Source organism: Hyalella azteca, unplaced genomic scaffold, assembly GCF_000764305.2.
Source record: "Hyalella azteca isolate HAZT.00-mixed unplaced genomic scaffold, Hazt_2.0.2 contig6861, whole genome shotgun sequence".
NCBI lineage: Eukaryota > Metazoa > Arthropoda > Malacostraca > Amphipoda > Hyalellidae > Hyalella > Hyalella azteca.
In genome coordinates, this window is record NW_025937003.1 from 29,796 (window position 1) to 51,597 (window position 21,802).

The 21,802-nt window shown below is 38.6% G+C and overlaps 1 protein-coding gene across 1 annotated transcript; it reads left to right on the forward strand.

Annotated features, from left to right (window-relative positions):
• The first annotated feature begins 790 nt into the window (after nucleotides 1-790).
• Nucleotides 791-17,130, forward strand: LOC108672291. Its single transcript, XM_018159937.2, has 9 exons — nucleotides 791-849; nucleotides 1,345-3,165; nucleotides 3,703-3,777; nucleotides 7,252-7,472; nucleotides 8,987-9,194; nucleotides 12,041-12,186; nucleotides 12,614-12,761; nucleotides 13,425-13,697; nucleotides 15,602-17,130. The coding sequence occupies exons 2-9, from the start codon at nucleotides 1,355-1,357 to the stop codon at nucleotides 15,684-15,686; spliced, it is 2,967 nt and encodes a 988-aa protein (XP_018015426.1). The 5' UTR covers nucleotides 791-849; nucleotides 1,345-1,354; the 3' UTR covers nucleotides 15,687-17,130.
• Nucleotides 17,131-21,802: the final 4,672 nt, after the last annotated feature.

Here is a 21,802-nt window from a genome sequence, read left to right on the forward strand (position 1 = left end):
TCAATATTAAAATCTGCTACAAATCTTATAATCGATATTTGCCACACTTCTACCTGTCCAATCGATCTGAAATTTTACACACTTGCATAAAGCCAGAGACAATGCATGAATCAGTTGACAGAATAAATAATTTTGAAAATTTAGAAAATTTTTATATTTTAAACATATTTTTAATTTTTTTATATATGAAAATAAAATAAAAAAATTCATTGTACATGTGTAACAACAAAGATACTGGATTATTTAGAAGTGTTGTCTTTAAAAAATAATTTTAAACGCATATTATTTTATTGTTTCTACAATTTTATCGGTATTTGACCTACTTATGAAACAATGACCGACACTTTGCGACCTTAGGACAAGATCAGAAATTTTTGATATTGATTTATTTTATGGATGGGCAGCAATTATTATTTATTCGCATTCATTTTATTATATTCCGCGAGTTAAAGTCGCCGCACTGTTCTTGTTTTATAAAGTCACTTTTTTTCTCTCCGTCTTCAATCGTTTATGTGTTACAGACTTTGATCGCGAATAGAAAAAAACATCTTATCTGCGCTTCAGTTTATCGCTATCATTTCATGAGTTCAACCAGTGCATACGTTATAATTTCTAATAAGTTCTTAAGGAAGTAATAAATTCGCGGAATTAAGGTTTAGGCAGCTCTCTCGACTTGTACCGTTATCTGCTTTTGTGATGATTTATTACTTAAAGCACACCTTAAGCTGACGGTGAGTCATGATGCTGACGACTTATAAATGCAAGAAAATGATAAAGCTTGCTTGTGTATTGTGTGGTGCCAAGATGGTAGCTTCGAGTCTTTCTGCATTCAACATAAACAACCTCTAGGTGTGTGAGTAAAAAACTGTGATAAGTGATTCATACGTGTTGTGAAACTATGTACTTTGATTCATAGGTGAGGCAAAAGTGTGATGAGTTTTTAATACGTGTTCTTAAACTCTGAAGAATGATTAATTTGACTTGTACATGAATCTTTTGTTGTTCATAGATGAATGTCATTGAATGCTTTTTGATAGAATATTTTGGTTGCAGTTCCTATGTCAACAAGTTAATTAACTATTCAATAAACTAGCTTTGGAGCCTCAAACCAAAACTGTCATATGAAACCATTAAATATGTAAGTTACTACTTAGCAATGTCCATTTAGGATAATAACTCGATCAGACCTCGTATAGCACGGACTATAGAGAATCTCTGCTCAGCAATTCTGCCTTTCTACTCATGGCTTTCATAATGTTTAAGAGAAAAGAATCAAATTTTACTCCTTTGAATATTAGCTGAGTTTTGGATGTAACTTTTAAAGTGCATGTAATTGCCCGATAGGTCTTGCAACATGGCTGAAGGCGGTCGGTCTAAAAAATATGAGTACTACGAAATGGTCAGTGACTTGTACGTGAACCCCAGATACTTGCGGTCGATAATAGAAAAAGAGAGTACAAATAAAAAAGACAATGAGACCTACCGAGAATACGTTGAACGTTTGAGAGGCAGAAAGTTCGAAGACGAAGAATGGGAGAACTCATGTGGGATCTCGTCAAAGATTCTAGAAACTGAAGTGAACACTGACCAGCTTGACGTGACTCATCTCATATGTCTGTTTGAGAACATTTTCAAGGAAGTTCACAAAGATGACGTGGGCGATTTTCCATCAAACCTACTTGAGAAATTAAGAGACGTGAAAATCAAGCGAGACAGATTCTTTGACAACACTGCGGCTGCTGAGGATTCGATCAACCTCGGAACTCTTAAAACTGCCCTCTCAGAGGTGTTGAAAGATGTAGAAAATTTCTATTCGCCCCTGGATGATGGTCAAGGACAGAACCAGAATTATGAAAGACGTATTTTCTTGGATGAAGAACGTATAAAAAACTTCCATTCGATGTTGGATCCGAGCAATCAGCAGTTAAGAGAGAACATCAAGAATCTCGTGGAAAATGCAATACTACAAGAAGAACTTACATCAGAAAGGGATACAGTGAACAGTTGTGCCGTATTTCACGGGTTTGACCTACTAGTTAAAGAAAGAAATGACGAGAGAGTCCCTGAAAACACTAAAATTGCAAACGAGAAAATTCTAGAGAACTCTGTAAAGTTTGTCGTGGTTGAGGGCATTGCCGGTTCCGGGAAAACGACTTTCCTAAAAAATATCATACTACAATTCTTTAACAGGCCGCACACTATTGTTGAGAATTTAGATCATTTCGACCAGTTGATCCTGTTCGATTTAAGGGAGCGTACCGCAAAAACCCTGAGTGACGTCGTCAAGCAACTTTTCGGAGATCTGTGCGGCGAGCAAGAGAAAGAAAACGTTCTTGAGGCCATCCTCCGTCGCAAGGTCATATTTGTCTTAGATAGTTTCGATGACGTGAACACAGATTCATACAAAATAGTAAAAGAGATCATTGCAAGATCGTGGCGCACTGGCAGTCGAGTGTTGATCACGACTCGACCTCATTGCAAGGAGAGGCTGAAGAAGCTTTTATCAAAAAATGACGTCAGTTCCATTGTGTATGGGATCAATCCGATCAGTAAGCTTGAAGATCAAGTTGAATTTTTGAAAATGTATGAAAATTCCTCGAATGAAGCTAACCAGGCCGGAGTAGCGATGATAGAAAAGTTCAAGTCGCTGGAACCAGAAGTACGAACACTTTTCACTGAACCCGTAAACTTGATGCTTTTCCGCCTCTTCCATTTGCACTTTCCGGAAAAGATCCTCTCATGGCATAAATCCATGGGCATTGCGTACTTCATTTTCGGCTTATACAGAAAAATTGCCGTGTCGAAACTACAAACTCCTAATTCCCCCGAGGGAGAAAACATGCTTGACGAAATGTTCAAAATCATTGGCAGAGTAGCATTGGAATTGCTCCATGACAACTTCGTGACATTTTCAGAAGACAAGTACCAAGAAATCAAAACAAGTTGCAGGATTCAAGGTGTCAATGAAGAGGCAGAGAACATTATTCTAGGAGTTGTGTTGAAAAAACATCGAACAGTCGCTGAGAATGCGCCCCAGTTTTTTGAATTTCGGCACAAGATTATCCAAGAAACTTTCGCTGCCCACTACATCGTAGAGCGCATTTTTGATGAACAATACTCTCCCCTCAACAGCATTATCGATAAAGTGGCAAGGGAAACACGTCTGTGAGTATATTAACAAAATGTCTGGCCATATTCAATGGAAATACCAGAGAGATGGTCTGAGCAGGTCCACAGTGCAATGATTTTTCTAGACTGAACGGATCACAGATATCGCGTGACAGGCCTGGTTTACCCACGCTTCGGCGGACTTTAATAATTCTATCCACAGCTAAAACTTCATGTTTTGGTGTAATTAATGTTGATTGAGGGGTTCCGCATAAATATTACGCTTGAATGGGAAAAAATATTTTAGTGCATATCTTGCTGTATTGTTCAAGAGACATTCAAAACTATAAAAAGGCTGGTTTTGTTTAGAGTAAAATTGTCTATGTTGTTTTACATCTAGAGGTGTTGGAGTAATTTCATGGATTAATTTTTGGCGCTTTCCATCTAACTCCATCAGAGCAAACAACGTCATGTATGGCATATATAAAAAGCATTTTCCAGCATTTCTTCTTCGTTACAAAAATATTTGCCAATAAAAAACATGCTCACAGAAACAGCTACTGCCAATTTGATGCTTGTATCTTAATCTCCCAGGAATCCCGACTACCCGCTGGCGGATGCATCGCACGGCAACCGTACTTCTTCCAAGCACCGATTTCCACGGAACCTGTCAGTCATCACACACACATTGGACAACTAATTATATTGCAATGATGTTTAAGTACTAGAAAACTTTCCGTTTTTAAATACATGTAGCATTTTTTTGCGGCGAAGTTTATTCGGTATCATGGATCTGTGCAAATTCAGTACTGCCGCTGAAGTACCGCCGTCAGGTCGCGTCCAGTTCTATGAGGTTTCTTAACTATTTCATCAAACTATAACTCACGTCGTAAATAAGCAGTCTGACATTTGGAATGCAATTCCATCTATTTTTTCAAATTACGGACATGAAGATAAATTTTGTAGCATTTTGTATATCAACTTTTATCAGGAAGGAAAATTTTGCGGCCCGATGGTCGTGAAGCGCGCGACTTTTCGACCATTTTCGTGATGTAAGTAGGCTTAACTATTTATTCGCGATTGATCGGTATACCATGCATTTTTTAATCAAATTTATGGTTATAAATATTAGTCATTTTAGCAAAAAACAGTGAAAATTCCGTAGATCAAAGCTAAAAAATGTCGTTTCGTAGTCGTACACTGAAAGTGGAAGAACATGCCCTTATGTCCATACATCTTTGCGGTCGAACAGTGACGTCTTCCCCTCCCATCTTCCTCAGTCCTCTTCTCTTCTTTCCAAGTGTTTTCTCGGTGCTGGTGACTTCGAAGGGTCGATATTTTAATTACAGTCTTTCGTTGTTACTCTGTTACACGTCATGTATTTTCTTCAGTGCAAACTGAATGTAATAATCTTGATTATAGATTAAGATTATTTCAATCGAGACAAACGTGATGTGTGATCTATAATAAAAATAATAATAGTATTAATAGTAATTATATCAATAATAATAATAATACTATTAATAATTATAATAATAGCGGTTTCAGCGTTTATTAGGCCGTAGGCCTGTCGCCGAATCTGAAAATCACAAAACATTCACAGCTTGTTGCGGTCTCGAACACTCAACTCACTGCTCTAGTTTTGTTGTGCTTAGCCGCCCGGCCTCCTCGCCGATTCTGACCAGAAACTGGCGCACAGAGCTGGGATCGAACCCGCGCCAATCTTGGTACTCTTAACTATAACCACTGGGCCATCCTGCCCTATTATTACGAAATGTCAAATGAAATAAAAAATTGCAATTTGTTACTACTTCAAATATGAAATAATTACAAATAATGATAATAAATTTTGAAGTTTCTAGATGGAAGATCCATAGTCATACGGAGATACAAACGAATGCAGTGACATTATGGGGAAGAGGGTGAAAGATGGAAAGAGTTTCAATATGAAGGGGAGTGTAAAGGCATATTTTGTGTCGACGTACCCAACACTTGTCTTCAATCGTCGTGTAGGTTTTGTCATAACCTCTTGGCATTTCATGTTCAACTTTATGTAAGAACCCAAACAATTAGTGACGATTCATTCCACATTTTTTTATCAAGTAAAAATATCAATGGTAAACAATTATGTTAAGTAATTCTTTGCACGTGCACACGAGTTTGTGTGTGTGTGTGAAGACATCGTACACGATTCGAGTGCTTAGTTGTCAAGTCCCCAAACCCCAACCACAGCTATCCACGGACTTCCCACTTCCCCCCATGTCTGCGGCATTGGGGGTGAGGGTTTCAAGCTGAGGAATATAGGAAGTCCTCATCCATCTTCTGCCTCTTCTCAAATCATAACCTTCAAATGATTCATGCACGAATTCTTGACCAAAGTAGCAGAAAACTATTCATTTCACATCATTTGGTAGGAAATTTTCCTTTTGCGGTTGCTGACGCATACGATTTCCATTCATTTTGGGGGCATAAATTTGTTCCTTTTATGCTTGACTGGTCATTTCGCTTGTAAATTTTGTAAGCCCCTTATACTTCTTCCTCCATATTCCTATCCTCCACTCCCTTCATCTTCCAGCAGCTCAACTAATCGTTACATTTGCATTTCTAAATCAGCATAGATCAGCTTGGTTCTCCCCATGTTCTATTTTGAATAGGCGAGGGAGGCAAGCTTGCGGTAGAGGTAATTCTCTGCCTTTTGTAGTCTCTCTTCACGTCATGAAAGCTAAATAATTCCAGTAAAAATTCTTGGCCTGAGTAATTAATGGAATGGAATCTTGTCCTAATGGAATTAAAATTATTGTTTTTTCCCAGTTTCCCAAAGCAAAGCAGGGTGGGCAGGGTGGCCCAGTGGTTACACTGAGTAACAAGATTGGCGCAGAGAGGTGCGGGTTCGATCCCAGCTCTGTGCGCCAGTTTCTGGTCAGAATCGGCAAGGAGGCCGGGCGGTTAAGCACAGCAGAACTGAAGCAGTGAGTTGCACTTTCAAGCCCGCAACAAGCTGTGGATGTTCTGCAATGTTAAGAATCGGCAACAGGCCTACGGCCTAATAAACGCTGAAACCGCTACATATAAAGCTCATCACTGCATGGGCGCGAGGGGATATCGAGCTTGGAAGTTACGTCGAACCTCGTACCTTGCTGGTCTCTGGTTGTCTCATTCATTACTGCAATCGTTCTACCGAAAAGGCGTGAAATGCGAACTCATTCTTACAGGGATGAAAGCAGGCTATATTCGTACCAAATTGTTTCGTTTATCATAAAATTTAATAATTGAAGTGATCAAGGCTTTAATTTCAATAATAATCGCCACGATACATTTTTGCACATTAGCCCACTGTTGATGCTGCGTGACTTTCAATCGACATGAAATTGTGGTATTTATGCTCGACCGATCTTTACACGCGCTTCTATGAATCAGTCTACATCAACTTGGTTGTGCTATCACGACACAGCATTGATGTAAATTATGAACACGTATTGTCAATAAGAGTTATCAGTGCGAAAACAACCAATTTGATACGAGAGTAAAATTTATGAATTCCTGTAAAAATCCCATAAATAAACAAGTAGGAAAAAAATTCGTAGCAAATCGTTCGATAATTAAAAATGTTAATATTGATTTATGTTTATACAATTATACAAACAAAATAAACCCAAATTTCATCCCAATAACAAGTGGGGACAGTGTTCGCGATGTGTGTGGGGAGTGGAGGAGAGGAAGTGTGCAGCCAGACGTAGGATGCCGACGTTAGTAGGAAACCCGAACATAAATTTTAGCGCGTGAGGCTGTTTGAGCTTGGTGCTGTGTTCAGCAACCGCTCCACAAGACTCTTAAGAATTACCAACTAAGACTAGCTGCGTAATTTATGTAACTACCGCAAGAAGCTTCTCTACAACAGTGGCATCACTAGCCCTATTTTAAGGTGTCTTCAGACCTATTAGAATATTCTAACCTCCGCCCTTCCCCCCCCCCCCGAATGAATTTGAATGAGGTCATAAATAAGGACATATATAAGCTCTTCAGCGGAAAATAACGACGAATGAAATATCAGATTGGTTAGCAGCGTTTTGACCCCAATCAAAAGCAATTGGAATATTTTTAGAACTCTCTTAATCTAATCATTCATGTTATCATTTTTCCCAGCCTGCGTGAGACACTGCAGTACGTGGTGCTGGAACTTAACAGGCGCAGTCCCAGCCGATTCCAGCAGCGCTGGCCAGAGCTTCAGGAAGCGCTGCGTGATGCTGGTATCGAGAACGCATTCGATTGGCAGGACTGCCTGCGGTTGTGCGCTGGTGTCAAGCTGGTGGCCGAAATAGCTGCTTTAAAGCGTAAAGACGAAGACACTTGGTTCGTCAACAAGGGTGGGTGAACGTTGTATAATGCAGTTCTTGAATAATAAAAATTATAACTTAATCAAGCTTGATTTTAGAAGAGTGTAGCGTCTCATTCTAATAATATCAAATTTCTCACAAAAAAAAACGCAAAAGAAATAGAATACACTAGAAATCGAGTCATGATAATGACGTCAAACAATAAATAACGAAAGCGAGGTCAGAATTAATATCAGCACTGAATTCATCTCTTTGCGTATGTACATACAGATATATTTGAATGACACGATATTAATTCGCACATTTATATTCACGCGCCGTACCCAGGGGGTCGACGTTATTCGGTTCCAGGAGAAGTAAATATACAGTTGACTTGGCTTCTGAATATAATTGCTAAGAAGATCTAAAAAGTAAATTAAATTACTCAAAATAGGTTCTTATATAAAATACACAAGCTCCTATGCAAACTGAATAAAGCTGCTGACTAACGCCAACTTGCGGCGAATGAGCGCAGCATAGCGGCGTTTGTTTTTAAAAGCAACGTTGCCGCGTCGACTACTGAAAATCCGCCTGCCTCCCAGTTGCGATTTTGCGTAGAATTTGATTATGTTGAGCACCGATACTCCAGACTTCCGGAGTTCTACGGTATATTAATGTAAAATTGGAACCCGTTTTCCAACTACACCACCGATGATTGTTCCGCCCTATCCATTCTTTGATTGGGTAAAATTTAACGACTCGTATGGCTCAGCCTTACTGATAGCGACAACATGTCTGTCAAAATATTGAAGCTGAGAAATATGCTTACGTCTGGCAGCAGAATTTAGCTTAATTGAACAATGAGTGCAGCGATGAACGCAACTCGTTGAGCACTTTATTGCTTTTTTCGAAGTTTACTAAGAATAAAATCCGTATCTGAAATTGTGATATTAGGCTCGCTAAGGTTAGTGAAAGTAGTTACTGTTGGTATTTTTCGAGTCTTCTGTAATAATAGTAGTATAGTACTATAGTATAGTATAGTATATTCGGCGTTGAAGAATAGGCCTGGATAGGCCTGTCGCCTATTCTTGTACTTTTCTTGACTAGTTCATAGATCTAAAAGATTGGCCTTTTGATAAAATCTTTTCAACGGACGGTAGGTTTAAAATCGTTTCTAAGCTTTCAGTTGTTCCGTAGGGTACTAGGCATTCAATGACTAAACATATGCTCCTGCATGGCCTTGTCTAGTCTGTTCTTGAACGCGTTCATACTAGGAGCGTCAACAATATCTTCAAGTAGGCTGTTCCATATGTCGGTGACTCGAAGCGAGAATATAAGTGTTGCCGAATGGTTGAGTTACACCGCAGTTTTTTTAGCTTATAGCTGTGGCTCCTAGTGTTGGTTCTTGTTTCAAATTCTAGAAACCCTTCTGTGACTTTGGATAAACCATGAGTATGCCTACTTGTATACTTCAATGAGGCCACAACGCAGGCGACGATAACAGAGACTGGGAAGCTTCTCTGAGCACAAAGTTCTTGTATTTGGCCTGACGTTCACTGTTGCAGGTCTCGAGGTTGCGGCAATTGCAGCAATGTTGCAGTACGTACAGCCAAAGAGCATTCATTTGACTATGAGAAGTGAGGACCTGGACCTGACACAGTGGAAGAAGCTTGTGAGACGGCGCAAGGGGGACATCCTTCTTGTTCTGAATGAACATGAAGGCGACGAATACAAAACCCATGATGACCTTCTGCAGCCGCTGAACGAAAGCAAGTAAGTAGCCCAAAAACTGACTCAGTGTCGCTGGCCGTCTGATTGGCTTGTATGGCTACTTGGATTAATTCACTTAGATGGCTCTCAGTAACTTCATTCGTAAATTGTGCAGCAGTCAACCTTTTTCTTTTGTTTTATTATAGGTATGTATTGGCAAACGGTCAGCCAGAATATAAAATTTTTATTCGTGATGCAGGAGCAATAAGGAATAAAAATCATTCCCAACTTTCATATTACTCCTATCTCTCAAATTTGAGCTTTTTGTACCATTTATTTTCAATTGATCGGGATCCCATGCATATCAGAGTCACATTTTTCGAGATGTCGGTCACCAAAAACTGGTGATGTCGAATTAACCCAAAGGAAATGTCCCTAATTTTTATGACTAACGATGACTGTTGTCAAGTAATAAAGTCAAAATCGACCGCAACCGACCACTGGCCATCCCTCGGCCAGGAGTCGCTCACCTATAGTAACCTCCCGTTGCCCCGCAATCAGCGCAGTAAGACAGATCTGGCGAGAGTGATTACGATATCAAGAGGATCTAACCGGAAATTTAAATACTAAAAAATGTTAAATAAATTCACTATATTTTCGACGAAGACATTGTTATTAAATAAGGAGTTTTTAAAAGTTTTCTTTTTTGTTAACTTGCTGCCTAATTTTCGATTTTGACAGACTAAATACGATGAAGTTTACCGCGAGGCTGGTGAAGACTCCGATGTTTCTTGTGGTAGACCTTCAGTCCTCCAGAAGCCTTGCATAATTTTTTTACACATTTTTGCCGAAAGTTAGCTCATAAATAAAATGGTGGCCTGAATTTCATGATAATAATGAACCCATTTCAATTCAATCCACGAGCATAAGCACAAATTATACAAAATTACTAACACGGTACATCGAGCTAATAATTTTGATTATTGCTGTCAGCGCATTATGTACCTATTTTACATAAGCTCCGACTTCGCTGTTTCGGCTGAAACGGTCGTAATTAAACCAGGCAATTCAAAAACAACATCGTACCAGCAGATATTTCAGACCATAAATTACTTTCAAAAAAGCAATAACTTTGAATTAGGTGTAAATTTCCTGAATGAAAAACGAAAAAAATTTTAAGATAGATGAGAGGAAAGCTATATGAATTACCTGCCGACCCCAGCACAGCATCGAGCGACCGACCGGAGCAAATAACTGGGCTCATGCCGCTGCTTTAACCTTATTGACGTAAACTAGCGTAACTAGGTTTGGGTAATTACGAGCGCAAAAATTAGAGTGAGATGCAGTTAGGCGCGAAATTGTGCTCACTTGCGTGATGATTATTAGGCCACTTGCTGATTTCGAATACTGCCGAGAAAGATTCAAGCAGAAAGTTGAATCTATCTGGGCTATCCAATCAATTTACAATGTGAGCAAGAATGCCAGCGTAATTTTCATATTAGTGGTGGATATGGAAGACTCCGACAATTTAGGTAGATGAACTACGAAAGTTTATTTTTCCCAAAAGAACTCCGGAGACGAGTAGCGATTTCTCAACGATAATTTTAGCAAGGAATTCACGGCGGTGATCGAATTATATAGGTATAAGATCTTGAAAGAAATTAACCGAATCTGTGTTTTAAAATTTCTCGTCAATTGGTCCAGGAAGTGTCCTTATATATTTACTGCTCACAGTGCCACTGTCCATCGAGCTTGAATCCTTTTTCAAGATCTTAGATTTACCTTATCCATCTTGCCTATTTCAATCGATCAATATCTTTTTCACAATGAAGAACATATTAGCAAACAAGATTCTATTGAATACAGAACATTTTAAAAATACTCAATCTTTCGACCTGTGCCAGCTTATTATTAGCTGAGCGAGATTTAAAATCTAATTATGTATCGTCTAGTTTTTGAAGCTAGATACCAAACATCACTTATCGCTTCATAACCCTAGTAATAAAAATGCTATAGGTTTCATTTTCACATGAATATTGGTCGGTCAGCCTGAGCAGACGATGATTTAAGATAGATGGCACTGCCTCTCGTCTCGTACCACTACGCTGCCGTTGACAGAAAATCACTGATAATGGAAAGAGCGTATTTAATTTGCATTTATTTGAAAAAAAATTGCGTCGATATGCGAGATTTTTATTTCATAAAGAGACGTGTAATACGCACATGAATATTATAAGACATTTACTTCAAAGTTAATTAATCCAATCTTAGCAGACTTGGCTAGTTGTCATGTATTTTCTATTGCTGAATATAAACATAGTTTATTGTTGAATATAGTGTACCTTAACTTCTTTTTACTTAATTATGTTGAATTTGTATGATTCAACGTTTTTTGTTCATTAGTAACTTCCAGTTGTCCAGTTGCTCAAGACGCCACTATATTGTTACAAATTTAATTTCTGCTTACTTATTTGATGCCAAAGAGTTTTCTGAATTTAATTCGAATAGCACTTCCTGGAGAAATTATTCTAGCGAACCGTGATTACAAACATGTACATCAGGAGGAAATCTCAGGGTGGCTATAGAGTCGGCGATCCCTACATCCTTAAAATTATATTGCTCTAATCCCATGAATTCCAAGTCCACCTTCTTGCTTAGACACGATTCGATTAATCTTGTCAACTCCTAAAAGGTGTCTCATGACCCTCGTCTGATGAATAAAGGATCTTGCATACCACTTGTAAAGCGAATTATTTATTGTTATTTTGCATTGCCATTTTCTGGAATTCTAGGTGAAACTTTATTGCACTCCTCATCAATGCTCGAGCCTCGAATGCAGGTTCATTTATCGTTCACTTCTTACATTATCACATCGTCGTGTGTAACAAATTCCCTTCGCGATATTTCAGAATCAGGATAGTTCGATTCGACGGATGCGTGAGCCACCCCGACAGCGTGACCGCCCTCGCCTCGAAAGCTCACGAGGCTGAAATCAACATCCGCATGGCTGACCCCCTGGACCTCAGAGCGCTCAGTGGGAAATATAAAAAACTCAGTGAGTGTTGTGGAACTATACATGGGGCGGTAGTGTTATTGGTTACGTTGTGCTTATCGAGTCAAGGTCAGAGCAGGCCAATGCTGGTCAAAGGGAAAATAAAGTATGGTTTAACTTTTACTTTTTATTTTTTGGCTTTACGTTCAGTTTTTTCCAGGTGAAGCAAAGTGTGGATAAATGATACAATTATCTTCTGTGTAAAATTTTTTGGTGACTTTTAAATTCCTTGACCAACTATTTGCAAAAATTCCATACATGTCAATACTTAAAAAAATGATGTTCGAAAATATAACAAAACTAAACATTAAAAAATTTATTACAAAATGATTTTGAACCTCTCTAGCCATATTGAACTCTTATCAGTAAGATTCAGTTTATACGGAATGCAATCGATGCGACAATTGATTTCATTTGTCCACGCGCGTAGATGTGCGCACCCGTCAGCTCCCTTCTGACGCCACTCCAATGCCGCTGCCGGACACGCCAGCGCCATCGCTGCAGGTGGATGGCGCTGATGAGAGGTTCAAGGGGGCCGTGGCCCATACCATCACATTACTCGCGCCCCAAAACAAAAGGTTTGGGATTCAATGGCCCCTTATTGTAAAAATTAAAATAAAAGATTCAATATTCTGAACCGTCTCTGGACGGTTCAGATCTTGATAATTACAGGAACTTGATAATTATATTTCTCGTTTTTTATTTAATTATTTAGAAAACTGAGCTTTTACTTGCTAATCAGAGAAAATTTGAATAACTATAACTCAGTTTTAACACAAAAATACTGTGAAATTGTTAATATTTTTACTTTGCGGCATTCGCGTTTATGTTCAATTCCTTGAATAGAATTAGCGTTCAGAAATTTTAATCTCTGATTTTTGCGTGTAAAGCGTTCGAGTTATTAAACAGGAATAGAAGTATTGGACATGCTTGAGCATGAGCTCTGGAGTCTGGATCTGCATGTAAGATTTGCATTTATTATATGTTGGGATGAATAGAAATTGGAGTCGGGCTGAATCATGGAAAATATAAGGTAAAAAATGTATGTGTTTCATGGCTGGACGCGAACTTTGAAAATTGTGACTCTGGGCGAAGTCTAAGTGCATGATCCTCGTACCTCAGGGTAATGATATCGAATAATGTTCGTAATGTAAATGTTCGGTAATGTTTTATGTTCGGTAATGTTTATGTCCGGTATTGTTTATGTTAATAATGTTCAGTATTGTTTTATGTCCATGCAGGTTCTTAACGTTGAAGCTGCAGCCTTCAAAAGTAGAATGGCGGTCGACTTTACGAGAACTGCATGCACTTGGTATCAGGACGGAGGAGGATGATCGCACTCGTGTACCTGGTATCAGGACGGAGGAGGATGATCGCACTCGTGTACCTGGTATCACGACGGAGGAGGATGATCGCACTCGTGTACCTGGTATCAGGACGGAGGAGGTTGATCGCACTCAGGCACATGGTCCCCGGACGCAGGAGGGTGATCGCACTCGCCTCGAAGAAACAAAGTGAGTGAACGATGACAAACGTAGCTCCAAGCGTTATCCCGCTCCTGGGATTAGTTTGTCAAAATAGTACGCAAAAATAGTAATTTTTATTATTTTATTCTTTCTGTTGTATTTCATCGATCCCCATATTAAAACACAGTTTCATTCGTGTGAATCCAGAGAAGTTATTTTTCGAACTGAAAGGATTTACTATTTTTTAAAGTTAACCATTCGCCTCAAAACCGACTTGTGGAGTACAAGCGCCGATCACTGTAAAAAAATATCACCAATGCATGTTAATGAGGTGCAGCTAGCAATAGTAATTGTGATGAGGACCAAACGAACCGAAATTAGGTCGAAAAGATGTTATAACAAAAATTGTTTTACCCAGGCTACCATAAAAAAGCTCTAGGTATAACGTGGATAACAGCAAATTCTCAATCTTTCATTTCCTTTTCTAATTCAATAAGTAAATTATCAGCGATCCATCATAAGCGTCATCTGTCGCTCCGATAACGCTGTGTAACAAGGTCAAAATATATTTCTATACATCATATACAAATTGGTAATAGATGAGAGTTTAATAGCTTAAATTGTTACTTGGGCTAAAAAGAGAGTGTTTACCTTAATTTAGATTGAAATATTGGTATATGAGTTCTTTGTTAGAAGATGTTAAATGAGTTTTCTGTTCGTTCGCATTACTTCAGTCTGAGAAGTGTTGTGACTTCAGTAGAATTATTTGGGCTCACCTTCTTCCGCAGGTAAAATCATATCAGTTGTGTGGTTGTTAGGTTTATATATAATTATTATGTTTATATATACGAGATATTCCATGCACGTATTCACAATACATGTCTCATATATCGGAACACAACAGAGATGTTACATTTTCATCGGATCGGCATTGGTGATATGTAGGTTGAAGATGTGTGGAAATATTTATTCCAAACTGTCTACAATTTCCTACAAATGTCTCAACCAAATAATCGAGAACAAAACCAACCATGCCAAACCGAGTTAACGGCTTGCGGTGGCTTACGTGTTAAATATAGCTTTTGTATTCTAGAAAAATTAAAGGAGGTCCAGCTCAAAAAATTTTCGAAATTACTATTCCAGATTATCATAATGTATAATTATTCAATGTGTTGAATACTCGTATCTCATTAGCTGTAATGTAATGTGAGGACACGAGCAAATAAGACATTATGGTATCCATGACACGGGGCATCTTATACAGGAATTCAGAATTAACCAGAATTAACTAACCCTTTTAGTTTGTTAATAAATAAAAAACTAAGAACGTTATGAAGTTGAAACCTGTTTTATTTAAAACAAGAACATTTTTATGGTAATATTGTATCATAGTTACGTCATTATCCTGTATAGCTTGCTAAATTTGGGTTTAATTATCAAGCCTTAAATTTTCATCATGATTCGCTACAGCAAAGCAGAAAGAACGAAAATTCTGCAAACCTACACCAGGACGATGTCAATAACAGAAGTTCAACGTGATTACAGGATCATATTACCATAAAAATTATAAAAAAATAAAAAAAAAATTATAAATTTTTTTTATTTATTTTTTTATGATTTTTATAATAAATCATAAAAATCATAAAAAATTATGATTTTTTATGATTTTTTATAATAAATTATAAAAATCATAAAAAAAATCATATTGCCATAATATTACCATAAAAATGTTATTCTTTTAAATAAAACAGGTTTCAACTTCATAACGTTCTTAGTTTTTTATTTATTAACAAATTAAAAGGGTTAGTTAATTCTGGTTCACCCTGTATAAGGTGCCTCATGATGAGTTCGTCTTTTAAATATGGCGGTAAATATTGAAAATCTTAGTGAAAATCAAGTTACGTTATTCACTGAACTGCTGATTCTGATCTAATTCTGTCTCATTCCGACAGGCTAAGTGGACTCATCAATATCTACATCCGCGAGGAACTACCTGAAAAAGTAGAAGTGATTAAGGTTGAAGATAAACACGACTAACTTAATGTTTGTTTAATCACATTCAAGTTGAACATCGTAAATAGCCAATCTACCAATTTGAAAAATATTTTTGACAAAAGCATGGATATAAAAGAGCAATTGTAAGATATCTAACGGTTTGCTGACGTTTCACTTGATTGTAGTAACACTAGAGAGATGTTCCAATTTGTTAACGTTTCAATTGATCGTGGTTTTAAATTATTGCCGTTTTACTTTATTGAGGTTTTGTATGATTTTGTATGATATTGACGTTTTGTATGATTCCAGTTTTCAGTGTCTCTTCACATTTATTTCGGCTTGCTCTCTCTCAGCATTTAAATCACCACACCTTTCTGAAATATCCGAAGATTAATTAATGATTAATTAATTACTGATCAACACTGCGTTGCGTAAGCCAAATTTACTCTGCAATGAAAAGTTTGGAAGACGAAATATGAATGAAAGATTTAATTGATTTTTATTGCCAACGACGTCGCTGGTATATATCCTAGACGATTGGAGCGATGCAGCGAATCGTTACTTCACTTTAAATATCAGTACAGTATTAGTCGCAGAAGTTTTAATGCAACAACTCTAAGGAGCATGAAATCCAAGCTTAATCCTGAAACATAAACTCGCCGAGCATCTGGTTGCACATCAATTCTGCATAACCTCCCTTCCCAGAGAAGTAGTGGAAAAGGAAAAAGCGACAGAAATTTGTAGGGTTTATAGTGTTTTATGTCCGTGCTCTTTTGTGGGACAAGAGTCTGAATGATTAACTGAGTTCATCGATGCGACGTATTTAACATAAGCATGTACAGTTATAACGTTTAGAGAGGGTCGACCCGTGATCATCACGGCTGATCCAGTCACTACGATACTTGATTCTCTTGTTTCTTGTTTGCGCTCCTCTGGAAGTTCTTGCTTGTGTCGGCATTTTCTATCATCAACAACTGCGCCGCATTGCACATTACTATGTGTCACTGTCAGTACTTGGCGCTACACTTGGTACCTCACCGGTACTGCGCTTACAAGCATACCATCGCTCAGGTAACATGTGACCAAGTCTTCACTTTACTAGATATACGATCTATAAAGTCTGATTATATTGACGTTTCACAAGATTGTTGTTCTGCTTGATTTCTGTTCCACTTGACCCATCGAAGTTTCTGTAAATTGAAGCTTCACCTGCGAGCTGCAAAGCACGAATGTCGATAAGCTCATCGTAGTTCGATTACTTGGACGATAATTATACTCAACTTGTACTCTACACTTGATTGACGTTATACATACATGATGGTAATCACACTTAATTGACATATTGCTCCTCTAGATTAAAGTATCTTGAGTTATCGCGGCCTTCATATACGATATTTATTTTAAGATAGGCCCCTTATGATAAAAATATAATCAACTGCTTTCATTTGTGCGTGCAATTCTAGACTTTCTCTTAATAAAAGTATTAAATCACAAACTCTTTCATGCCCATTTATTTGTTTGCATAGATTGAAACGCTGAACAGGAATAAATTAATATTACGTTAAATATGACTACAAATGATATTAAAAATACACCACAAAAAATTAGGTGCGACTCACTTTTTGTCTGACTTCAAAACAGCTTTTTACGATATTGCCTCTGAATGAACTTCAGGTTCAAAAACAAAATTTCGAAATCAGCCGACACTTCTGCGGTCGCGATTATATGGGGTCTGCCAAAATTTATATGGGGACTATATGGGGTCCGCCAAAATTTATTTTATATGTTTGCCTAATATTCAGGTGCGCAACGCATAAATTTTGTAATGTCAAATTCACTGATAAGAAAAAAGAATAAGAGAGTTCACTTACTCCCCACTGCAATGCTGTTAAGTCAAATGAAATCGCGAGGCTGATATGGGTGCTAGAATATACTTTTTTCTCTACCCGGAATAATGAAAAAAATTACCAGTGAACATTGACCCGTCACCCGTGACAAGGTTATAAGTTTCTATTTTGATTAAATGGCCGTTGTTTGTCAAGATTTGTATAATCAGTAAATCAAATTACCGTTAAACGCAAATTACGAATAAAAATGATATACATTTAACTGCCCGTTAGTTGATTCATAATTGAAAACCTTATGAGTAGATTAGCCAGATACTTGGAAACCGCGTGCACCAAATGATCATGAGCGGGGTTTGTCCTGAGCAATTTTACCTCGGTATGGAATTTTTCTTCCGCTCGTCAACACAAAGATTAACGATTTAACGATATAATATGAATAAATGCCACAGAAAATGACTCGTCGCTTGGATGAAATTTTGCATATTACTTGCGTCGACAAAAATGTCATAGCGAATAGAGAAGAATGACATTTTGCCTATACAATCTTCTTTTCGACATTTTTAAATACCAATCTCCTACGTCAGCAAATCTCATTGAATACAAGCGCTAGCTGTGAGGCCAGGGCTAGAAAAGTAATATTAAAAGAAAATAGCTTAATAGGTGGATGGAGTATATATCGTACGAATATATCGTATATATCGTATTATCTTTCAGCAGTGTTTCGCTTGTCTGGATTACGGAGTTCAAGCGTAGTTTGCGGCTTCTAGCTCTGAGGCTGAGTAGAGTTAATGCACGATGAAGCTGTGGTGGTGGTGGTGGTGCGGTGCCACTAGGAAAATTGGAGAAAAAAACAAGAGATGGCACAGAGTGGCCAGAAAGATGAAGGAGAAAAGGAAGTAACAGTAGAAGACGAAATAGGCGAACTGCGCATAACTAGGTTGAGTTTTGGTGCTTTGGGTTTTTCTTGGGGTTGGGGGGGGGGGGGTTACCCGTCAGGGCTTTGGATGGTAATCGTGGACGATCGGTGCTCCACTTATGAGTTGTTGGATATTTGTTATTAGAATTTTTTTTTTATTATTTTTTGTTTTTTTTATTATTATTTTTTTTATTTATTTTTTTTAACTTTTTTTATTTTCATTTTTTTTTAATTTTGTATTTTTTTTTTTATTATTTTTTTTTTGGGGTGGGGGGGAAGAAGGAGTTGATGATATGATGGATAGATGGATGAGGGTTGTGATGGATGATGGTGACGATGATGACGAAGATTGCTCGATATTAACGTTCGATGTTAATGTAGCTCGATAGTAACTTCATTTTGTTTTTTGTAGTATTAAGTCTCGTCTTTACTGTGCGTAACTCTCGGTGACATTCGTTAGTCCGTCGGCGTGATGGTATCTTAATCGGTGTGTGATGTTTTGGACCAGCCACACCCATCCGCGTTATGAACAACTTCGTCTGGGTGCAGCATGATCCGCTGTGTATTTATGTGTATAGTGGTGGGGGTGGGGGGCCTAATGCTAGTGTTCTGGAGCTCTTAAATGACGGGTGTTGTCTAGTAGTGGCTTCTGGGGGTATAATTAGTTGATTGAAGAGCTGGGGGTCGTAAGTTTTGACGGTGGACCATGTTTTACGTGCCTGTTGGTAGAGGACTGTGTTTATGGTGGGGATATCAAATTGCTCGTGTAGTGTTCTTGAGGGTATGAAATCTGACCAGTGTGTATTGGAGATGAATTTTAGGGCCTTGTTTTGGATTTTCTGCAGTTGTGATATTGCTGTCTTGGATGTGGTGTGAAGAGGTATTGGTGGGTATATTAGAGATGATCTGACAAAGGTGAGGTATAGGGTGCGTTTTATGTTTGGTGAGAGGTGATAAAATCTGTATATTTTCTGCAAGTTTTTGAGAGCTATTGCTTTCCTGATGTTTATTTGAGACCTAAAACCGTGTGATGTGAAATTTAATCCTAGGATTGTTCCTTTATTTGTGTAGGGGTAGTGGGTGTTGTCGATGAATATGTCTGATGTTTTGCGCCTTGAGATGGGGATGATTTTGAATTTGTTAGTGTTCGTTCTGATGAGCCATTTTCTTTCGAATGAATTTATCTGCTGGATGGCGTGTTGTGTTTGTTTTGCTGCGTATTTAGGTGGGTAGCGTCCGGCTGTTATTTGTGTGATGTCATCGGCAAAGGCTATGTATTCTGTATTGGGAAGTGGTGGTGGAAGGTCGTGGGTGTAGAAGCTATATAGGGTGGGTGAAAGACAGGCTCCTTGTGGGACGCCAGTGTGCAAACGTAGGGGGGACCTATGTGGTGTCCTATTCTGATCGACGCTGTTCTATTTGTGAGGTAATTTGCTAGTGTTTTTGTAAAGGAGGGATGGAGGTTGAGCTGCATTAGTTTGTATTGGAGACCGGTGTGCCAGACCTTGTCGAAGGCCTTGGTCACATCACGGAGCACTATGTCTATGGTGTGTTTTTGGGATATGTGTATCGCGAGTGTTTCGTGGAAAGTTGCTAATGCTGTGTGGGTACCTCTGTGTCTCCTGAAACCGTGTTGTCTAGTGTTGTGAATGTTGTTAAATGTGAGATGTTCGTATAGTCTATTGTTCATTATTTTATCTAATAGTTTTCCTTGTATGTCTAATAGTGAAATCGGTCTGTAGTTTTGCACTTGGTGTTGTGAAGTATTGGGTTTAGGGAGGAAGATCATTATGGCGTGTTTGAGTAAGTCTGGGAAATATCCGGCTAATATGGAATTGTTGTATATGTATAACAGGTAGTGTATCATGTTTTTGGGGAGGTGCTTGAGCTGAAGGGTAGTGATACTAGTGGGGCCTGGTGCTTTCTGTTGGAATGTTTTCAGAGTGCGCTGTAATTCTTTGATAGTTATGGGTGGGAAATCTACTGGGTGGAGTCGGGTTAAGTTTCCGCGATTATATGGATGAATGAGATGTGTATTGTTGTTAACGTGGTCGTGTATCGTACGGATGTGTTCAGTGTCGAAATCTTCATTGTTTATGTCGTCCTGAGTGAATATGTCCTGCCAGTGTTTACGGAATATGGGTTCTTTTTGTTCTGGTGTGTCGTGTTGTATATTGTTTTGTTTAAGGTAGGGGGCAGCCTGTTTTGTGTTGGAACCTAACATGCGCTTTAGGGAGGACCAGAATTTCTTGGGGTCTGTTTGTGTTTCTAAAGAGTTGATGAGGTCTTGCCATGTCTGTGTTTGGAGGAGTCTGTATGTAGTTTGTAGCTGTTCTCTTAGGGATATGAGTTGTCGGTTAAGTGCTAGTGACGGGCCGTGTGTGCGAATTTACTGAAGAGTGGATTGGTATTGTGTTTGTATAAGGAGTGTTTCGTGAGTTGGTTTGATACCGGGAATTATTCGATGTGTTATGGTCGGAATTGAAGTTTCGGTGGCGTCTTGTACGTGTTGGGTCCAGTTTTTTAAGTGTGTATCTATTTCTTCTAGTGTCGGGTCAGGCTGTGTGGGAACTGCGTGTTGTGATAGATTTTGCTTGTATAAGGTCCAGTTTGCTCAGTCTAAAGTAAGATCTGCGAGGACGAATCGGCATTTGAATGGGATTTGCTGATATGGTGGCTATTATGGGAATGTGATCGGATGGTGTGATGGGCCCAGGCTTCAGGTGTATGTTATGGAATGCTTTATTGTTGTGTAAGACTCTGTCTGGTGTTGTGGTGCTGTTGTGAGTTATGATGGTGGGAAAGTAGGGGCCGATGTGGGTGCATTTGCGCTGGGATATCAATGAGTGTAGTTGTCTGCCGATGTGGTTGGAGTCACGTCTCGGACAAATTTACGGCCGAATACGCGGCCGGTCTCGCCGCCGGACTAAAAACATAGAAAAAACCTAGCCAATCAACGAAAACCACGCAGGTTAGGTCCAGTTAGGAACAAGTTCCATTAAAAACACAAAAAACCTAGAAAAACCCATAAAAACACTAAGAAAACCTTTCGGCCGCGAGACCGGCCGCGGGTCCGGCCGTAAATTTGTCCGAGACCTGTTGGAGTCGCGGTTTCCTAGTGTTGTGTGTCTTGCGTTTAAATCGGCCATTAGGTATACGGGATGGGGTCTGTTCAGTAAAGTGTGGAAGTCGATGTAGTTAATATAGTTTGCGCGTGGTGGGATGTACGTTGTTCCTATCGTGATGGGTCCTTGTTGGGTGTCTACTGTGATGGCTAGCATGTCTGTATAAAAATTGTCGTGGAGTTTATATGGAATGTGGCGTTTAATTGCTATGGCAGCGCCAGCGTGTATTGTGTTTTCTTTGTTGCAGCTGTGGACGTTATAGTTGAATAT

What these genes read in the sequence shown, in the direction of transcription:
- LOC108672291 (XM_018159937.2), top strand. Translation starts at nt 1,355, where the DNA reads ATGGCTGAAGGCGGTCGGTCTAAAAAATATGAGTACTACGAAATGGTC. An exon ending in CACCGATTTCCACGGAACCT is followed by an intron (nt 3,778 to 7,251) that starts GTCAGTCATCAC and finishes CATTTTTCCCAG; the next exon opens with CCTGCGTGAGACACTGCAGT. An exon ending in CAGCCGCTGAACGAAAGCAA is followed by an intron (nt 9,195 to 12,040) that starts GTAAGTAGCCCA and finishes GCGATATTTCAG; the next exon opens with AATCAGGATAGTTCGATTCG.